The 13,105-nt window shown below is 42.3% G+C and overlaps 1 protein-coding gene across 1 annotated transcript; it reads left to right on the forward strand.

Annotated features, from left to right (window-relative positions):
• Positions 1-8,431: 8,431 nt before the first annotated feature.
• On the forward strand, positions 8,432-11,066 carry LOC116398230 (arylsulfatase I). The gene is made up of 3 exons (XM_031874358.1): positions 8,432-8,736; positions 9,554-9,886; positions 9,983-11,066. The coding sequence occupies exons 1-3, from the start codon at positions 8,432-8,434 to the stop codon at positions 11,064-11,066; spliced, it is 1,722 nt and encodes a 573-aa protein (XP_031730218.1).
• The last annotated feature ends 2,039 nt before the right edge of the window (positions 11,067-13,105 follow it).

Consider the following 13,105-nt stretch of genomic DNA (forward strand, 5'->3'; position numbering starts at 1 on the left):
TCTGTGAAGCTGAACCTCATCACAGTGGTGCTTTGTGATGAACGCAAACACCAGCATGCTAGCATGCTCTCAGTGACAATGCTAACAAGACACTGATGCTAAGCAGTCATTCCTCTGTTCCCAAGGTCCTATGTTCTGTGAAAACTAGCCTGGTATACATGTTTTTCAATCTATTATGCAAAAACATTCTGATTTTCTGGATCAAATCGAACCCAAACAAGAGTTTGAGCCAAATTGATGTACATTTCTCAACTTAAACTTAAAACCCACTCTAATCTTAAATTAAATCAAGTTTAAAAATAGATCTAGATACTGTCCGACAAACAAATACAAACACCTCTGCACACAGAGTCTCAGTTGACATGAAGCTGTTCTAACTGTGTTGTATTTTCCTTTGGGGCATTGACAGGCCTTTAGACCTGTTGATAGAGGCTGGATCGTTCCCGTGCTGCAAAGGCAACGCTGCCATTATCAATGCTGCAGGAGGTTACCAATGATAGCTGCTCCCTTTGGCAGCCTTGCTCTGCAGCTGTCTCCAGACCTCAGGATTGAAACTAAGATCAGTCCTGGGTCAGACGCTCCGAGAAAATAACACTCTCTCTTCCCGGAGATGGTATCAGATCTAACAGAGCGCCACAGTTAAAGCAAGCGTTCAACCACACTGATACAACAGTTTATATCAGATCTGTATTCACACAGGGAAAGTATCAGACAGATCTCTGTCCAAACGTGTAGTTGTAGTTGTGCCAACCACTCCCCCTAGTGGTTCAAAGTTATAGTTGTTGGCCTCCTGGAGCTTTTACCTCTCTATGTACTTGTCAATAATTACACTATTTTATTTAGTGTTATGTTGTGTCCCTTTTGTTAGTGAATATATTAGTATTAGATTTTACCAATTTTTAACGAGCCTCTTGTGGTTTGTGTTGGATTGTTCACTTCACAGGTTTTATGATATATGAGAAGCAGTTTCCAGGGTGCACCATAGCCTGCATGTCACTACATGTACAGATTACATCTGCCTAAAATATTTGAGGACAAGAAAAAACAGTCTTAGCTATATTGTTTTAGCTATACTGAGATATTAGGCAACGTTTACTCAAGTGAGTTTCTAACTTAGACAAATACCATTGTTTTCAAATTCTCACATCCCTCTGGGTCCATAACCAAAACCCTAAAGCTGTCTCAGTATAGCTAGTAGAGACTTGAAGTAACTTTGTGAGCAATCAGATAATTTTCCAAAACACTTCATACAAACACTGCCAGCAGAGTTGTGAGAAATCTGAGAACAGAAATGTGTGATACTCAATAAACAGACTTGTACAGCTAAACCAACACAAATGTGTCATTTTTTGTCAGTGACCGTTTCCCTGTCAAACTAAACAAAGACACTGCATTGCAGAGAGCTGTGGCTTCTGCCCCCAACAAGTCAGGGAGAGGTCTGCTAAGTTGGCTGCCTCTCAAGAAAATTAAAAAGGTCAAAATCCATATGCAGCAGCATGGCTAAAAGGTTGTATTTTCTGCTGCGGTTCCATATGTTTTTTCACTCCATATGCTTTCTATTGTGCTGTGGCCTCAAAACAAACTAAAGCTTTGCGTTAAGAGTGCAGCAAAGAGTCGCCGAGTGTGGCTTTAGCTCAGGAAAGGGAGGAAACTTTGTTTTTTCCTGTGGACATGGAAGAGCTGTTAAGCGAGGCGACAGCTTCATCCTTCTCATGTTCCTCTTGTTAATTAGTTTGCGTCGGCCTATCTCTATTCTAAAGGTTTTCTCTCTCAGTGTTTCATGGTTTGTCTTATTTTCTCCTCCTTTTCAACCATTTTTACTGTGAAGAGCTTCAGACATTTCCTCTGTTTTCGCTCTCATTTTTCAATTTAATGACTTCTCTGTTGGCCACCCTGCACTCCCAAGATGACTTTGAGGGACAGATTTGTCGAGAAGTAGCAGGCACAAACCCAGTGCCCTTTAACTGAGGCATCTGTGTGCCAGCATGGCAGACACTGCCAACCAGCCACTGCCAGCCCTGCCCCCAGGCTCGGTGAGGTGAAAATGAGACTGCCATACTAATAAACACGATGTGCACTGAGCTTTCACAAAAGGGGGTGCACAAAGACAACAGTATATGTTTAAAAAAGGTAGACACAGAGAGATCGGATGTTGAGTATCATAAGAATTTGTGTAAAATATTCGCATAACTAGTAATATTTTAAACTTTTCCGTGCAGGGAAATGCATGCTGTACATATGTATTTCCACAGTGTAGCTTTGGAGAACATATTGTACTCTACACCACACTGTACACATTTTATATGACCCTTGAAAATCTCACGTTTTTTAAATTTCATGTTAAAAAGGTTGATTTTCCCTTTGAAGGAGGAATAATTCTGACATTTTGCAATATATTCTTAGACTCTAGCTTTTTTTCTCAGGGCCATAAGATTTCTTCTGGGAATTAATTATATTATTTAAGCTATTTCTTCAGATTTCATCCTTGTGTATGAATATTGCCTCATGATAGAGTTGATTGTGCTGTCCAGTTAACTTCCTTTCTTTCTGTGAAAACTGTATATTTATTGCTGTTTTCTAAAGGGGCAATATACAATATCTAGAGCATCACTATAGCAGCAAACAAGTATTATCCATGTAAAGATATAGTGGAGTAATGTCTACCTGAGCAGAGACTCATAGTTTGCACTGTTACGTTAGCTATGTGCCGCCGGCTCAGGCGTTGCATGTTGAGAGCCATTCTGTGTGTACAGTGTAATAGTAATTGGGTGTTAATGGTTGAGATGTTGCCTCATTAAACTTCAAGGAGCTTGCAATATCTAGCATGAAGACTCCTTCTCTTTTTCCTTCGTATACGCGTAACTTTTTTCCTTTACCCAGCTGGGGTTTTAATACTGAAAACTGTGCTTGTGAAGGACTGAAGTTAAAGTTTATATGAGCTAATTTAGCAGCTTCCTTCCTTAAGCTGTGAATAGTTTGAATTACTATATGCACATACTTGCAAACAACACATCCGGTCACACCCATTGTACCAGTCACTCTTATGACATGCAGATTTCCATTGTAACCATCTGAATTTACTAGATGTTTCTTCCTCTCATCAGGGGGCCTCCAAGGTGAATTTTTGAGAATCAGGGTCCTTTATTATTCTCCCATTATCGTCTTTTCTATCAATCTGCATGCATTATTTGTTAAATCCTCATGGGGGCACTCTCCACTGACTGTACCACCACAGTACACGCACACACACACACACACACACACACACATACTGTACACACATTGAGCTTGTGTAATCTCTTTAATTTTTGATGAGTCAAAGCCAGCACTCACTCTCCCCGCGGGAAATGTCTGATAGGATGGAGCAGCCCGGCCAAGGAGGTACTGTAAAGAGGAGGAGGAGGGAAAGTTTACCCAAAGTTTGTGGATTTGACTTAAGGCCACCAGCACCCTCTGTGTGGGTGGTTCGTTTCATGAGATGAGACTGAGTGATCCCCAACCCCCTCTGCTTCATCTTGTCAATCCATCACTGAGTAAGGTGAGGAGAATAGGGAGTGGATAGAGTTTCTGTCGACTGGAAGATGATCCTCGAATATTTCAGGAGCAGCAGAGCCAGGGTCTCTGTCAGTGTCACCTTCAGGGACGGTGGGAGGGACGATGTTTGTGTGATGTCTCAGAGCCCACGTCTGCCTGCACAGAGAGACAGATGTAACTCTGGACCACCTAGCCTTAGATCACACTGTCTGTATGTATGTGATACATGTGTGTGTCTGCAGTAGTTTCAGCTTATCGCACAGTGATGGAAATTGTCAAGTTGAACTATCTTAAATTAAGCAGATTTTTGGGCCAATTGTGGGCGTAATATAAGCAGTTGTGAAAGAGCGGTGTCAGCAAGTAAAAGTTGATGTTGATGCTCTCTTGATGAAAAATAAAATGGGAAATGTCTTCAGTCTTTAATCTTTGGTTGCTGGAAAAAGATAAAAGAATAATTCCTGACAATGACTTGAAGACATCTCTGACTACATACAGACACAAAATCAAGAATTTTATCATTTCAGAGATTTTCCAATGCAGAAGTCTGGCATTTCTCCTGTGAGAGAGCCATGTCATTTCAGTTTGTAGTCAGCGATGTCCTGAAGTCAAATATATAAATCAATGTCAGGAATTATGGAGCAATGTGTTTTTAAAGCAACTTATATTCAGAAAAGTAGCTATTTCGCTGTAGAAATGTGGGACGTTTACTATTAAAAATCTCATAATTGATACAGTAAACATATTTGATTTTGTGTCTGTAGTCTGAAATTATTATTCTCTTTTTTACAGCAACACAGAAATCAAAGAGCAGATGCACGGTATCTTATAAACAGGCTACAGCAGCAGCATGTGTGTTGATGGAGGAAGATGTTTAACTGGATCTGTTGCCATATTGATGAAATTGTGTCAACGTTTTAGGGTTTATTTAATCTATTTCATTGGGAAATGGTGATATCTATAATGCAGTTTATTTGTTTAAAACTGGCAATAAAATAGCTGATTGTGTAAAATGGAAGATAATTTAATCAAAGGTTGGTTGGTCTCGGGGGAGGGGCCACCAAGGTGTTGCGAGGCAGTATGCAAGTGATGGTAATTTTTAGTCTTTCGGCTTTTTTGCTGTAGAGTCCAAGTTTCTGTTTTTTCACTATATTTGAAAATAAAAGCACCTCAATCTATTTTTGCAACTCAAGCCATCTTGTTATCTTTTTGTTGTCAGTTGACCCACAGTTCAATATACCGAACAATTATATTTTAGTACAGTAGTAGGCCTATACTTCCGTAAAGCTATAAAGTCATGGTCCTTTTTCGACTATTATAGTATAATGTTGTTAAAGGTGCTTTGGCACCACAGTGTTGGTCAAACTGCAAAGGTATGGCAACTTTCAGGTTCATCATGTTACACTCGTAGTAAAACTTGGTATCTGAATTTAATTTTTTATGAAAACATTAGCTGTTATTGTCAGGTGTCAGCATGCATAGTTGCAGCTTACATATTTTAGGAAGGTTTAGGAAAGCCATCCCTGTGTTTTGAGTTAGGCAGGAATCCATAAGTTCTGATTAAATCATTTCCCATTAGCCAGGACAGACACCCATCTACTGTACCATAAATACATGTATGCATATGATGGAGTATTTTATATACCAAAACAAATCTCAGACAGGGACATTTTAATACAAAAATAGGACTCTTTATTTTCTATATTGGATGATAGACTTGAAAATGAAAGTAATTTTCAGATGCACATTGTCACACACAGACAACTCCCCCCCCCCAAACACAACCCACCACCAACCACACACACCCACCCCCCCCCCCCCCCGGACACCCCCCCCCCCCCCCCCACCCCCCACTTCAGCTCCAGCTCAACAGAGTGGCTCCAGATCGAGTGAGTCACTTATTCGTTGTCATGAATAAATCACACCCACTGCTACTTTCTTCTACTCTGCACCACTGCCTTTTCAAACACACACCAATACACCCACGCACACACATACAAGTCCACACACAACACCCTGTACAAACACACAGTGGGCTATGAGTTGTATGTTTTGGCCTACAAAGTCACTCCGACCAATTTCCCCTTTGTTGCACAGTAGAAAGTGAATTTGTTGGTGACACAGTGAACAGCGTGCACTGAAAATGTTGCTAAATAGTTCTACTTAAAAGTGGAACCCTTTACATTACGTTTGTTTTTGACATATTTCTAGCTTTCATCATTATTGACCTTTTTAAAGTGCACCTCGCTTATATCACTTCTCTCTTTGTGACCCTTCCGAAAGAGTCAGACAGTTGCGGAAAGATCACAGTCCCCTTCTCTCGCTCTACTCCTCAAGAAGACATTTGTCACTTTCCATTTTTACAGCCCCCCCCCCCTCCCTCTCCTCCCCCATCATAGCGGTAAAACGGAGTTCATGTCACCCTGCATTTCCCTGAGGCAAACTGATGGCTACACCCAGAGACCCAGACGTACATACACAGCAAGACAAAGTGACTGCTCCTTTTATGCCACTTTGTTTATGCTCTACTCTCTCATCTTAGACAGTGAGGCTTTCTTTTTCTCGTGTGCACATTTCGTGTTCTCTCTCACTGTATTTCCTCTTTTTTCTCTTCTTTACCGCATCCCACTTGTCATTTTTACTTTGTGATTAATTTCTCTTTTTTATGTTATATATTCCTTTTCATATATGTTCCCATTTCCCACCAATAATTTCATGTAATCCACTTCAATGTATCACCCTCCCTCGCACACTTTGTCAGCCTCATTCTTGCCTCATCGTCATCTTTCCCTCTCCTGCCATTTAGATCTCAATCTCTCATACATCTCACTCTCACAATGGGCAAAAAGCCTGTGAAATGTCCCACAGGGTGAGGCAACAAGAGTTTGCTTCTACAACATAGGAAATGTATCAGAGGCATTGATTTCCTCTCAGCATTATGGGAAGGAGATGGCAGTGAGGTGAAAGCTAAGAGCCATTTGGTCGATACACATTCTCATCACAACACCGGATGTTCCTCCGTATTCGGATTGTTGCGTTTTATTGCCTCGACACAGGCAGTAATTGTCATCGGGTGACTCTATTAATTGAGCAGCATCAGGCAACAAAAAACAGATGACAGGGGTTATGATTTCCATTAGGGATTTACTGTATAGTTTGGAATATGCACTACGGGAAATCACAGTGGAAATATTAGCTGTAGCAGTCGAAATAGCACTCTAATAGGAGTACCAGTCAGAAATGAATGACGGCGGTAATTCCAAAATAATCATATTTTCAGTGGTTTAGCTGTTTTATTTAGTTTAGAGAGTTCCTCTGCCGCCCCAGTACAATGGAAGTATGAATATTACTTTTTTTATTAAGAAGTAGTCATCATGAAACAGGTAAGGACATTTCTCTGGATTATAAATAGCAGTGGATCCCAAATGGGTGTCGCCATCTTGGCTTTTTGCAACCAATGAACGGAAGTGACCGTATTTGAACTGCGTAGTAGTGACGTAGCGACGTCGTAGCACTAAAGACTTCACGAGGTAGCCCGCTCTAAAGCATACCTCGCTTTGTGGTCTATTTGACTCTAAATGGGACCATCATTTACAAAAATGAACATCATGCTGTATTGAAGAAGACTTGAAACTAGTGATTTACTGAGGTAATAAATCAAGTGAGAAGTAGAATCATTTTCTCATAGACTTCTATACAATCTGACTTATTTTTTGCAACCAGAGGAATTGCCCCCTGACGGCCATTAGAGAGAATGCAAGTTATAGACACTTCCACATTTACTTCACTTTTCAGAACCGGAGGTTGCCACCTGAGGGCAACAGGCAGAGGTGGGTGAACCAGCTGCTACAAGGCCAGGAAGCTCAAGAGACTGGAGATGTTCCTGAAGTTGCTATGACCCTATGAGGCCTACAGAGGAATAATGCTGTTAAGAGTGGGACCTGTTGCTTCCCAAGATTTCAGAATGAGACTTCTCCTTGAGGAGGACTTGGACTGGATCAAGTGGAAGGTAAGGAAACATGTTTTATTTCTTTGTAGGTTCCTTTCCATGATGTTGTCAGACATGTACTGTATACAACAATCGGAGCCTGTTAGTGGCAAAAACAAGCACTTTTACTGAAAGTATTGTTACATTGACACTGCACAATTGCCCTTGCAGCTTGTTGCGCAGCAGCTGGTTACAGCGGTCTCCCTCAATACTGGATCAATTAAAAAAATGTTACTTGTGTAGCACTTAGACACACAAACATGGGAAAATAAGGTCCAGGTTGAAAAATACTAAAGTTACCAATTAAGGCCATTTTTTATCAGTATCTATTCTTTTATTCACCACATTCCCAAAACTCTTTAGCTTTAGCATTATTTGTGTTATATTATTAGCTATACGTTTGAGCCTATGTTGACCTTGTACAAGTAGTCTTTTTCCTTCTTTTAATCGATGATATGCAGGAGAATGGATCCGGTTTTATCCAAGGAAACATTGTCTGGCTATGCTGTATATATACCTGTCTGGTGGTATGTTTATGCATGTGTGAATTTCACTTGCCCAGGTCCTTCCCATCCATCTTATGACGCACCTGAAAATACTGAGGAATGTAGCAAGGTACTGCAAAAGGTGAAGCCTCCCTCTCTCACTCACACACACACACAAACCTCTACCAACTTCTTGCCCATCTGAGAGACAGCAGTTTTTCTCCACCCACCACAGCTCAACCCCATCTCACAAAACCAAGAATTACCCCCAGACAAAAGACGCCAACTCATACTCAATGGGTAGATAAGACTTTTGGACGAGCTCCTCGGACACACAGATCTGCCCATTTGTCTGCAGAAGCGATCCGGCTTGAGATTTATTGACTGCAGACTAAGCAGACAAAATCAGACAAGTAGATAGCTGGAGATGAGGGAAGGAATCTGCTCTGTGTTTTTCCTGGTGATTGGGGTGACCTTGCTCAGTGGCCTCCGCTGCCTGGGTGAACACAAGTCTTTGGATGGCAGCATTGTCATTGAGGAGGTGGAAAGGTCCATGCCCCCACACCTTATCTTTATCATGGTGGACGACCAGGGTTACGGAGACATTGGCTACCATGGCTCAGATATCCACACTCCTATGTTGGACCAGCTGGCAGCAGAGGGGGTGAAACTTGAAAATTACTACGTTCAGCCTATCTGCTCACCCTCTCGAAGTCAACTCATGACAGGACGGTAAGTAATTTCCTTATCAATACATCATTGTTACGATGGGAAAGGATTCAGTTACTGCATCTGTTCTCATATGATACAATTATGCATGGACTTTATAGGCTTTTGCTGACGTCCCTGAAGGGAAATTCAGTGATGGGGCAGCTTTCAGTACAAGAAAGGCCGTAAAAAATAAGTACCACCAGTAGTGCCAAGACCAACTATTACATTGTGTATATTATCCAACCACTAGAACAAAAGACACCCAAAATCTGATAAAAAAACATAATTAACGTTTTACTGGAATAAAATCCTGTTTTGAGACTTAAAGGGGCAATTTGTTTGATCATGATATTGGCTACAAAAGCAGAAATGATCTGTTTCATTGACTTTTCAGTCTGTAAACTGTTGGATGTCACAGACAGCTGTCTTACATCATAGCCATATCAATCTGATAAACTACAATTCATCTCATCTTTGCAATCCTCAATAGACGCACTGTAAAAAAAAAAAAACTGGCAAAGCCCCTTGTAGATCTAAGTCTGTTCTGTTGTTTGATCCTGCATTTTTATTATCTCAGTAGGAAGAGTGAGCTAACACTGACATGTTCTGAGTGCAGATTAAAGTATTTTCTGGCAGAAATGTTGCAGTTAGAAAGTACGAACAATAAAAAAGTAGATTAACAACTCCTCATCATAAATTAATTCTGTAAAATCACTGACCATCTCGGCTTGATGATGTGTAACAGTGTGAGAGTATCCAAGGGTGCAACATTTCTTAAACAATCTGTGAAATGTACCATTGTTGTGTTATCATATATATCATGACACCATCTTGCCAGCTACCAAATTCACACTGGACTCCAGCATTCGATCATCCGATCACGCCAACCCCTCTGCCTGCCTCCGGACATCCCTACTCTGCCAGAGCGTCTTGTAGACGCTGGATATGCCACATACATGGTGGGGAAATGGCACCTGGGCTTCTGCAGGCCGAGCTGCCTACCCACAGGACGTGGCTTTCAGAGTTTCCTGGGCACACTGACTGGCAGTGGAGACCACTTCTCCTATCGGAGCTGTGACGGAGCCGAAGCTTGTGGATTTGACCTGCATGACGGAGACAGGCCTGCCTGGGAGATGGCCGGCAACTACTCCACTCTGCTCTACATAGAGAGGTGATCATCAAGGTTTTGATTAAATTAAACAGATTCAAACATACAAACAAAAACAAAACTTTGAAAAACTTCCAATGTTCCTTTTTGTCCAACCAGAGTGAAGCAGATCCTGAGGAGCCATGACCCCAACAAACCACTGTTCCTCTATCTGTCTCTTCAGGCTCCCCATGCACCCTTGCAGGTACCGGACCATTTTCTGCACCACTATGATTCCCAGGGCAATCGTCTCAGGCGCCACTACGCCGCCATGCTGAGCTGTCTGGATGACGGGGTTGGACAAGTGGTCCAGGAACTGAAGACTAGTGGGCTCTATCAGAACTCAGTACTGATCTACTCAACTGATAACGGTGGGCAGCCACTCTCTGGGGGGAGCAACTGGCCGCTGAGAGGTGGCAAAGGGACCTACTGGGAAGGAGGCATCCGTGCTGTGGGCTTTGTCCATAGTCCCCTCCTGAAGAAGAAGGGTAAAGTCAGCAGAGCACTGATCCACGTTTCTGACTGGTATCCCACATTACTGGGACTGGCCGGGGCCTTGCAGTCCCACCATGGCCTAGACGGTCACGATATGTGGGGAACCATCAGCGAGGGCCTTCCCTGTCCTCGCACTGAAATCCTTTTCAACATTGACCCAGTCTCCAGGAAGCCTGGGGAGCCGTATGACAAGGCGTTGGTACTCAATGGATTTGGGATCTGGGACACAGCCGTAAGGGCAGCGATAAGGGCTGGGGACTGGAAGCTATTGACAGGAAATGTGGGTGACGGGGACTGGATACCACCACAGGCTCTTCCCGTTGGTCCAGAACGGTGGCAGAAACTCGAGAAGCGGCGCAATGAGCTGGGGAAGTCAGTTTGGCTGTTTAATGTCACTTCTGACCCTTACGAGAGGTCAGACCTGGCAGAAGCTCATCCAGAGGTAGTGAAACATCTTCTGACAAGACTGGCAGAGTACAACCAGACAGCTGTGATGCCAAGGAATCCACCAGATGATCCTATGGCTGACCCTGAGTTCCATGGAGGGGTGTGGAGCCCCTGGCTGAGCCTGGAGGGACAGGAGGGGGATAATGGAGAGGACGGTAGGAAAGAGAGGATGGTGAAGATTAAGCAATGCAGAGTATGTAAATTAAAAGCCCTCTTCAAGAAGGTGGGGTCACGCCTGCAGAGGAACACCCTGTTCTTCTAAATGCCTCATCTAGCAACATTAATAACACTAAAGGTATGGAAGTATGCTTCGAATGAGCTAGGTTGTACAAAGTGTCGTCTGAACAAAGGTTTTAATACCTGGTCATTCACTGCACGAAGTTAGTATGCTTGTTGTATTGTCGATTTTGGAAAGTTGCAAAAAATAGCACACAAAGCCAATTCCAATATCATAAATTTGTGAGGGCGGGGGGGGTTTCATACACAATCATGTTCGATCATCTGAGAAGGACGTCATTTGAAGCATACTGACAACTTAACCAGGAGGAAGTTAAATGGGAAGAGAGATGGAGACAAATAAAAATACAGACCAGCAGACAAGCAGGCAGGTCAGATAGACACGACAGAGCCACAATCAAACGTTGAATGTCGGCAGATAAACAGGCAGCCTGATAGAAAAGCAGACATGGCTGTGTGGCCGGCTGAGCAAGCTGACTCATTCACTGTCCTGCAGCCAAACTGCAGCAGGATGACTTTGGGCCGTCGTTGGACAGCGTATAGGGAGCAATGTGTGTGTCATTGTGCATGTAGGCCTGTATTCAAGAATAGTTTGATTAATACAGATGGAGTGCATGCATGTGGAAGTGAGGCCTGAAGAGATGGGAAGAGGAACGGAGGGTGACCTCTCGATGTCTCATCTCCTAATCATCTGAGAGGATCCTTTAAAGGATGACACAAAGACTCCCACAGGGGTTGTTTTCGTCAAATTTCGCCTTGTTCTTTTGTTTAGAAGTCATACTGTAGCTCACTGCTCTGTCTTTGAAAGACCTCAGACCATCACGTAATGTCCAGTCCATCCGTAATGACTAACCGACAAAAGCTCAGTCGCTGATACCATTTTTTTTCTGGATTTTTAAATGTTACTGATCTACTGTGTTGTAAAATGCTGGAAAACTGATTGGGATCTAAATAAAATCATGAATGCAAAAATCACAAATGCGTTGACATTTCATGACTTCACACTCTGCAGAAAGAATTTTACAGGTCCGTAACTTGCCAATTATTTCCTAACATTTTCTAAGATGCTTCCTGGTATCTAATGGTTATAGGTAAAATAGAGAGAGTTTCAAATTAATACATTTATACATAATTAAAATTGATTGCTGGTCGTTTATTTTAGTCAGTGCTCAGCAGGTCACCAGAACATGCAGAAATGGGAAATTCGTCTTAAGGGAAACATACAATTCAACATATATAGAGAACATTTCAAACAATACATTCATGATAAATTAACATTAACTTGTGCTTAATCAGAACTTTCCTAAAGTGTGTTTTTCACAGGTTTCCGTGCTTGTTGTGGTACACCTGTAAAAGATGTACTTTTCATTACAAAATGTGCTTCTGCATCTGCATGCATGTATTGAGGGATGTCGTCAGCCCGACCCTATCTCCAGGCAAGAACGTCCGTAATGGACAATGCTGCAAATTGCTGGATTACGTTTTTTTAAATTCTCACAGTCTGGAATATCTACGCATAGCATCTGCATTATGGTTAAGGTTAGTGAAAGATGTGTTAGGAGTGCAATGCTCAATCAGTGAAGTATTCTTTTTGAGGTTAGGGATCTATTATGGTAATGGTTTAAAAAAAAAAACTAATTAATTGCAGGTCTGTGACAAGATGCCAACTCAGAGAAGTCAGATGTGCCACACGCCCATTCACCACCCCCACCATAACAACACAAAGGGCACACTACTTTTTGCGTTGGCACATTGACAATGGACCTAAAATCGTAAGTTGCAAACTCATCCAATGTGGATATATTTCCTCGGGATGCTGGGCTGCAGGAAGCCATAGTTTAAGCTAATGCTATCTGATTAGGTGTGATGTGTCTGCCTGCTGGTGAAATTGCTGCTGCACTGCTGATGTAGCTTAATAGGAATGAATCATAGGTGGTGTTGCTTGGTCACATACAGCACACAGTCAACAGTGTCAGTATTGATAGGTACTGAGTGCAGAAGCTCATTCCTAATCTAAGTGTGTGTGTGTGTGTGTGTGTGTGTGTGTGTGTGTGTGTGTGTGTG

Source organism: Anarrhichthys ocellatus, unplaced genomic scaffold (genome assembly GCF_004355925.1).
Source record: "Anarrhichthys ocellatus isolate YVR2014 unplaced genomic scaffold, GSC_Weel_1.0 scaffold3, whole genome shotgun sequence".
Taxonomy (NCBI): domain Eukaryota; kingdom Metazoa; phylum Chordata; class Actinopteri; order Perciformes; family Anarhichadidae; genus Anarrhichthys; species Anarrhichthys ocellatus.

Bases quoted from the DNA above. Each gene is read 5' to 3' on its own strand.
- LOC116398230 (XM_031874358.1), top strand. From the start codon at position 8,432: ATGAGGGAAGGAATCTGCTCTGTGTTTTTCCTGGTGATTGGGGTGACC. The intron at 8,737-9,553 runs GTAAGTAATTTC...CCATCTTGCCAG, and splicing joins AGTCAACTCATGACAGGACG to CTACCAAATTCACACTGGAC. The intron at 9,887-9,982 runs GTGATCATCAAG...TTGTCCAACCAG, and splicing joins ACTCTGCTCTACATAGAGAG to AGTGAAGCAGATCCTGAGGA.